Consider the following 7,560-nt stretch of genomic DNA (forward strand, 5'->3'; position numbering starts at 1 on the left):
CCTGGGCAGAGGTGGGGGTCCCTTGGGTCTGGGGAGGGCATCTCTGAGGTCCACGGGGGCCCCCGACTCTTGTGGCTGCCCCCCTACATACCTATGGGCACCTGCCCACTGCCCATTTGGGCCCCTCACGCAGTGCCCTGCTCCAGCCCCGGGGAAGGGTCACTCTTTCGACCAGAGATGTCAGAACAAGCTAACGCCGGCAGCCAGGGACATGGGGACCCCAAAACATGGCTGTGGGAAGCCAGCAGAGCTGGGTTTGACCACAAGCTGCCCACGACCTCTGGTGGATGGCTCTCCCTGGAGACTCAGTTTCCCTCTCTGCCCTATGGGAGTAGAGGCCGTGGGAGGAGGCAGGGGCCCCAGCGCTGGGATCAGGAAGCCCCAGGGCCCCCCTGCTCCTGCCTGTGGTGGCCGGAGTGAGGCCGGTCCTGGCTGCTATAGCCTGAGCTTCTGGACTGAGGCGCTGGGGGCTTGGGTGCCAGAAACGGCCGGCCCACGAGGGCCGGCCCGCAAGGACAGTTCAGAGACCCCGCGGGGGGCAAAAGCCTGGGAGGGGCCAGGCCGCAGTTCTGCCTGTTCTACTGGCCTCCAGCACTGGATAAAAATAGTGCCTGGTCTCAGAGAACCTGAGCCGACCCTGGGGCCAAGGGTTCTGGTCTGGGCTGTCTTAGCTCATCTGCGTGGGACCTTGGGTGGGTCCCAGCCCTCTCTGGGCCCCAGGGCGGGGGGGGGGGCGGGGGCAGCTGGAGGGAGCAGCTGCGCCACGCCCGCCCGAGGGTGACTCTGTCACGCAAAGGAGGTTCCAGGCAGAAGGACCAGCAAAGGCTGAGCTGAGAGGCGGGGGGCCACTTCATTCATGTATAAGGGGCGCCCCCAGGTCAGGCCCGGGCCCACAGCAGGAGCTCAGCAAATGCAAGATGCCTCTGACCAAGACGCCCCCTCTCCAGGCCTCCCCCTGCCCAGCCCCAGATCCGAGGTGCTCAGACGTCTCCATGACAACCAGGGCCTTGCAGGAGCTGGATGGAGGCCTGGGCAGCTGCCAAGCAGGGGAGGACCTCTCCACACTGGCTGACCCCTGCCCTGACCAGCCCCAGGAGGACAGGGCTCAAGGTACCCACAGGGGTGCGGGCCGGACAGAGCCCCCACCCCCGTCCTCCTGTTGAGCCAGGTAGCTAACCGGCAGAGACCAGGACTAAGACTCCCACGTTGAACTGGCTCCAACTGTGCTCCCCGTTTCCACCCTCTGTGTCCATTAGTGCCTTGGGGGATCTATAAGGAGCCCCAGGGACACGGGTCCTGGGCCATGCAGGTCAGGACTCAAATCCCAGCTTGCCAGCAAAGTGCTGCGTGCCTTGGGGCAGGACTGCCCCTGAGCCTGTTTGCTTTCTAATCTGTAAAATGGGAGCGATCCCCCGCCCCGGCAGCAGAGCCCAGCAGAGGGTGGGATGGGCCTTAGGGGTGTGGGGGGGTGTCTCACGACCTTGACTCTCCCTCTTCTCCTCCAACAGCGATGCCCAGGCTGGCCGACTCTAGCGGCTGGCCCCATGTGAGTAGCCGGGGCCTTGGGGTTTCTGCCTGGGATGCCCCTGGAGTCAGGGACACGCTGGCCAAGGGGGTGGCTTTCTACACCCCATGGGAAGGCTCTGGGTTCCCTTGGAGGAAAGAGGGGAAGGAAACACCCCGGGCCACTCACGACTTCTCATAGGTTTCTCAAGCTGAGGGCAGCCCCACAAGCAGTGTGGATGCCAGGCCCAAGAAGACAGAAAAGGAGCCCGTGGCCAAAGTGGCCCCAGGACCCGGGAAAGAGAGGCTGAAAGCAGGAGCAAGTAGGTTTGCAGAAGGCAGGGGTGAGGTGGGGGAGTGGGTATGGCCCAGCAAGGGGGGCAGGGCCTGGTCTGGGTCCTTGGATCTGGGGGCGGGGACAGGGTGCAGCGAGGCTGCTGGCTGGGTTCTGTCCCTGCGTCTCCAGCGGTAACTAACAGGGCTGGAAGCCTCTGCTGATTCACGATAACACAGCGGAAGGTGCTCCTAGGCTTCAGCTCATCGCCTTCTAGAGTATTCTCCACATCCCAGCGAAGCTCTGAAGCTTGCAGGCTTAGCTCCCTGGCCGGAGCCGTAGCCCAGGCAGGGCTGAGCCCCTGGGGGCCACACCCAGCCCAGCCCTTGCTCCCCACAGCGCCCCGGAGCCCCATGCGCAAGAAGGTGCAGGCCTCACCACCCCCGGCCCCGGCCCCGAGCGAGGAGCTGCCCTGGGGAGACCTGTCACTCAACAAGTGCCTGGTGCTCGCCTCATTTGTGGCGCTGCTGGGCTCGGCCTTCCAGCTGTGCCGCGGTGAGCCTGAGCCCCCGCCCCCCGCCCCCCGGGAGTGGCTGCATCTGGGTGCCCGCCCGCCCTTCCAGGGGAGCTCCTGTGCCCCCAAGGATTGGATCTGTGTGCCTCCCCTCCAGGGGCAGGTCTCATATACCTGCCCCACCCCCACCCCCGCCGCTGGTCCCCTTCTCCCTGGTGTGGACTCTGTGAGGACTCCTTAGTCCCCTCACTGCCCCACTGTGCACCCCTGTGCAGCCACTGGCCTTGTGCGCCCCCAGGACTGGGCCTGGGCCCTCCCTCTGTGCGGGCTTTGGTGGAAAGCGCCTCCTCCCCCTTCCCCCACCGTGGACCTTCTCCGGGGGCCCTCCCTCTCCCAGATCGGATCTTGGCGCACCTCTCTCCTCCCTGAACAGGTCCTCACCCCTCATGGGCTCTGCCCCCCAGGACTGGCCCCGTGAGCCCCCTCTGGGTAGTATGAGCCAGGGAGCTCCTGTAGCCCGTGGAGAAACATGGCCAGCCCTTTTGCAACTGGAATGAGAGAGATTTGGAGGGAAGGGGGCGCCTTAGCTGCGGAGGCCAGGAGCCTTCCCTTCTGGAGGCTGGGAGGGAGGGGAGAGGGAGCTCTGGGGGGGAGGGCTGGGATGGCGGGTTTGGTCTGGGCGCGTTGGCCTGGGCTGACTCCCCTCCCCTCCAAGATGCTGTGGCTGGGGAGGCAGAGGCCCCTGCACCTGTCCCTGAGCCGTGGGTACCTCCAAGCTCTGCCCCCGAGCCAGCGTCAGCCCCGGTAAGTGCTTCCATTAAGGGACCACAGGCCCTTGGGGGAAGGGGCCTGAGCCCCACGCAGGGCAGGTGTGCGCTGACCCCACCACCTCACACCACCGGCCTTGCACTTGCACCCGAAGCTCAAGGCCTGGGCGCCCCCATCGGGACCTCGGGCGCCCCAGGTGGAGAAGGAGGAGAAGGCCGAGGTTCCAGCAAGCCGGGAGAGTGCAGAGAAGGCTGCTGGGGAAAAGCGCGCGCCCAAGGAGCCTCCACGCAAGGAGGAGAGACCTCGAAAGGAAAGACCGCGGAAGGAGAAGCCGGGGAAGCCGGTGAGGCCTCCGAAGCAGCAGAAGCCACCGGCCGCCAGGGAGCCCCGAGCAGCCCTACCCCGGCGCTGGGAGCTGCGCGAAGGGGGCCATCGGCATTGGATGCAGGACTCCCGAGACCCGGGACACAAAAAGAGTCAGGCCTGGGACTCCCTGCGGCGCCCCGACACGGACCGGCCTCCCCGACGCCAGAAGCACCCTGCGGGCAAAGGGCGGGACTGAGCCAGGCCCAGGTCCCGGGACACAATCCTGGGACCCCCCCCCCCAACCCCGTCGGTGGCCCCGCGGTTCAGCGAAATAAATTGAGCGCTGCCGCCCCAGGGTCGCCTGCTCCTTTGAGCCTCCACGCCGGCAGCTGCCCGGGCCTGAATGGCGGAGATGGTAGGTCTAGGCTGGGATGCGGGGAGTGGGCAGGAGTCGAGGCCGTGGGCGCCGTCGGGGATGACGCTGCCCTCCGCGCCTGGGGAGAGCTGGCCAGGACGAGGCCCCCGCCTGTCCCCAAACGCACACACACATCAGCTAGTGTTTGCTGGTCTTTATTGGGGCGAGGATTGGGGTCTGAATAAATATGGGCGGGAACGCCACTGGCGGCCGGCGCGGGGGTCACCGGCAGCCGCACTCGGTGGCCACCATGTTGGGCACGTGGTGCGCGCGGATGCGCTCCTCCGACAGGCTGATGAGGAGCTTGCCGGCGTAGGCCGTGGGCACGCAGCAGGGCGGGCGCGCCAGGGCGGCGCCGCGGGCCTGCATCTTGAGCAGTAGCACCACGTGGCTGCCGTAGCGCGGGTTGCGGTCGGACTGCGGCCAGCCGCACGCGCCCTGGCAGTTGTTGGCCTGGTACGTCTCGGGGATGAGCACCGAGCGCTCGGCGCGCAGGTCTACGCTCAGCTCGCGCAGCGCGCACGGCCCGTCCGCCGCCCCGGCGCCCGCGCTGCGCTGTGCCCGTGGGGGCCCGCTGCGCTCGCGCCCCCGCCACTCGGCGCGCAGACCCTGCAGCGCCTTGAGCAGCAGTAGCGCGCGCAGTGGGTCACCCGGGCCGCCGGGGTCCCCCGCGTCCCCCGGGGCCCCGGGGCAGAGCGCGAGCAGGCGCTCCAGCAGCAGCGTGGCGGCGGGCGGCAGCCCCGGGAGCCCGCGGAGCTCGGCGGCCGCGGCCCGCAGCTCGGCGGCCACACGATGCGCTAGGCCCGCGGCCCAGGGCGCGGCCTCGGGGCCCTGCAGCGGCGCGGGGTCCCCGGCCGTGGCCGAGGCCCGTGGTAGCACCAGCGGCAGCAGCGGCTCCTCGCCGTCGAGCAGGTGCTCCTGTGTCGCGGGGTCCGACAGGTTGACGAGGCCCTGCGGGAAGCCGGCCAGCGCGCCCGGGTCCAGGGCCAGGCGCGTTGGCGAGGCCTGGGCGGGGGGGCCCCGCAAGGCGCGCACTAGGCGCGTGAGCGTCTCCAGGAAGGGGTCTGCGCTGGGCGGTGGCTCCTTGGCCTGCTGCTCCTGGGGGAGCCTGGAAGGCGGAGTTGGGAGGGATGAGCAGGTACAAGGTTTCTCCCCTCCTGCTCCCCCTCCCCCACCTGGGCCTGCGCACACCTGGGTGGCGGGAAGGGCACTCGCTCCAGGAGGCCGTGCGCGGGCATTGGTGCGGGCCCGGGCAGTGGCAGCAGGAGCAGGGCCGGGGTCATCCGCGTGAAGCAGCGGGGGTTGGGGCCGAACAGCAGGTCCTGCAGCTGGGTGGTGCTCAGGGGTGCACCTGTGTGGCCTGGCGTGACCCGGGGGTGGCTTAGTGTTTGGGGGCCGAGGGCAGCCCGCCCTTGCCGGGTCCCTGCCTTTGAGAGCCTACCGTCTCCTTGGGGTTGCAGGGTCAGGGTGACCCCAGGGCTCTGCCAGTCCCCCGCTGGGTGGTCCACGGCCAGCACCAGGTAGCGCGCGTCCCGGGACCAGCAAAGGTTCTGTGGAGATGGGGGCTCAGCCGAGCTGGGTGGGGTGAGGATGCCAGCCCTGCTCTGCCCGCTGCCCAGCCAGGACACTCGGAACCTTGTTCAGCACAGTTTAAAAACTCCATTACCCGGGTGCCTGGGAGGCTCAGTCGGTTGGCCGTCTGCCTTTCGCTCAGGTCATGATCCTGGGGTCCTGGGATAGAGCCCCACATAGGGCTCTCTGCTCAGCAATGGAGTCTGCTTCTCCCTCTGCCCGCCCCCCGCCCCCCCACCTCTGCCGGGTGAGGGCTCCAGGAGGCCTGGGAACCGCCTCATTCAGTGCCCTGGTACCTGGGTGCCTGGCAGCCCAGTCCCGGTGACAGCGACCTCGGGGCCAGGCCCGGGGTACAGCACCAGCAGCGCCAGCTCTAGAGGACCGGCTCCTCCAGGTGGGGGCGCCTGGAACTTCAGTGAGAGTGTCGGCTCCCAGGTCACTGTGGCCGGGACAGACAAGGAGGGGACGACACCTGAGCCACTAAAGCCCAAGCCCCTCCCCGAAGCCCATCTTCCATTCCTGCAGGGAGAGCCCCCAACCCAATCGGGAGCCTTGGGGACCTGGTGGGAGAGGTCTGACACCCCAACGTGGGTAGCCCGGAGGGATGACCGGCCGCCACTGGTCACCCCTGACTCCTTGGGGTCTCTCTGAGGCCAGTGGCTCCCAGGGACAGGCCAGCTCTCACAGCAGGGACGCCTTGGCTGGACCGGCCCCACTCCCTTGGGCTCCTGGAAGTGCAGGCATGGACGGGCTTGGGAGCCAAGCTTTGGGGACTTAGAGCCGCACACAGAACCTAAGGGCACCCGAGGAGGCTGGGGAGGAGTCTGGAGCAGGGGCTCTGGCAGCGCCCTATCTTGAGAGTGTGGCCATCTCCCTTCTCAGGAGACCGGAGCCAGATCCCCAGCCCAGCTGGTTCCGCGCGCCGCGGCCCCCCACCTACCTTCCTCCAGGTGCAGCACGGCCAGCCGCCGCCCCGCGGGCTCCCCCAGCCATGCCTGCAGCTGCCGCAGAGGGAGCAGGGCGGGCTGCCCGGCGCTGGCGGCACAGACCCCGAAGGTGGCCAGGTCGCGGGGACCCCAGCGTGCCCGCCGCACAGCCTCGAGGAAGGCGTGCTCGTAGCGTCTCAGGGCCCCTGCCACCCGAAGCGGGGTGCTGCCCCTATTGCCCTTCTGGTCCAGGGTCACCAGGCACAGGGGGTCTTGTGGGCTGCCTGGCGGCCAGTCCCAGTCTTGGTGGAAGATGAGCCCCCCTGCGCCTGTGACCAGCTGTCTGGGCGAGGCTGGGGTGCTGGAGCCCTCTCCTCCGGGGGCCCCGGCTCCCAGCAGGGGCCCCAGCACCGACAGCACCAGGGCCAGTGGCCGGAGCAGCAGAGCCCGCATCCCGGCTGCCGGGAGGGGCTGGGTGGCTCTGGCTTCTGTGGGCGAGCACCGGCTGTTTGTGCAGAGCAGCCCCTCTCCCCTCCTGGGATGTGACCTTGGGGACCAGTGCCGGGTGCTGCTCTCAAAGCCTCTTCTGTTCCCGCCTCACTGCCTATCTTCTTACCCGCGATACAAGGTGCAGCCTGTGACCAGCTTGTCAAGCGCCTGTCCTTGACGAGGCTGGCTGTCCCCCCTGGGGGCGGGAGTGGGACGGGGAGCGGGGAGTGTCAGCCCAGACGCTGGGGGGAGGGGCAGGCCTGGACCAGGGCAGAGGGCGGATGCCCCAGAGGACCCGGCACCAGGCCAGATGGGGACCCCAAGTCTTGGTGCTCCGACCGCTGGGTGGGCAGGCCCAGGCAGCGGGCGGTCCCCCCCGCTCAGCTGGGGCTCCCCGAGTGCTCGGTCACACCGCCCCCGACGACAGTGAGCAACAGCAGCTCTGCCCTCCTCACGAGGGAGCTCCCAGACCCAGTGCCCTCACCCACCAGCGTCCTGTAGGATGCAGGCACACTGACGGCCCAACCCTGAGCTGCCCCTGCGTGTGGTGGAGGGAGCACGGCGGGTGTTCGCCAACAGTGAGTGGGCGCCCCCACTCCTCTGCCCCATCGCCCCCCAGCCACCGACACAGCAGTGCAAGCCGGGCCTCGGGGGAAGCGTTTAATGAGCAGCGGGGACACGTCACAGCCCCGTACAAAAGAACCGAACTCAGCTCTGGAGGAAAACACAACACACCAGACTTGCCGGGAGAAGGGGCTGCCTTTCAGTTGGCTGGGGGAGGGGGAGGAATGTT

General features: G+C 68.5%; 3 protein-coding genes across 4 annotated transcripts in view; 1 reads left to right on the top strand and 2 right to left on the bottom strand.

The window, feature by feature from the left end:
• Nucleotides 1-917: 917 nt before the first annotated feature.
• Nucleotides 918-3,621, top strand: JSRP1 (junctional sarcoplasmic reticulum protein 1). Its single transcript, XM_021705531.1, has 6 exons — nt 918-1,110; nt 1,509-1,546; nt 1,706-1,826; nt 2,177-2,332; nt 3,007-3,097; nt 3,207-3,621. The coding sequence occupies exons 1-6, from the start codon at nt 918-920 to the stop codon at nt 3,619-3,621; spliced, it is 1,014 nt and encodes a 337-aa protein (XP_021561206.1).
• Nucleotides 3,622-3,939: 318 nt separating this feature from the next.
• AMH (anti-Mullerian hormone) lies at nt 3,940-7,064 on the bottom strand. 2 transcript variants are annotated; one of them, XM_044918665.1, is made up of 5 exons: nt 6,293-7,064; nt 5,649-5,791; nt 5,222-5,330; nt 4,972-5,131; nt 3,940-4,888 (listed from the first exon to the last, which is right to left on the bottom strand). In XM_044918665.1, exons 1-5 carry the CDS (start codon nt 6,729-6,731, stop codon nt 4,003-4,005), a joined length of 1,737 nt encoding a protein of 578 aa, XP_044774600.1. In that variant the 5' UTR covers nt 6,732-7,064; the 3' UTR covers nt 3,940-4,002. The 2 variants fall into 2 exon arrangements, with proteins under 2 accessions (XP_044774600.1, XP_044774608.1); XM_044918673.1 differs by having other exon boundaries at nt 3,940-4,863; nt 4,956-5,131.
• The window catches only part of SF3A2 (splicing factor 3a subunit 2), an 11,245-nt gene continuing 10,682 nt past the window's right edge, over nt 6,998-7,560 (bottom strand). Inside the window, exon 10 of the mRNA XM_021705279.2 lies at nt 6,998-7,009. Coding sequence (XP_021560954.2) covers nt 6,998-7,009 — 12 coding nt within the window. The remainder of the gene's footprint in view (nt 7,010-7,560) is intronic.

The sequence above is a fragment of the Neomonachus schauinslandi genome, chromosome 1, assembly GCF_002201575.2.
Source record: "Neomonachus schauinslandi chromosome 1, ASM220157v2, whole genome shotgun sequence".
Lineage (NCBI taxonomy): Eukaryota > Metazoa > Chordata > Mammalia > Carnivora > Phocidae > Neomonachus > Neomonachus schauinslandi.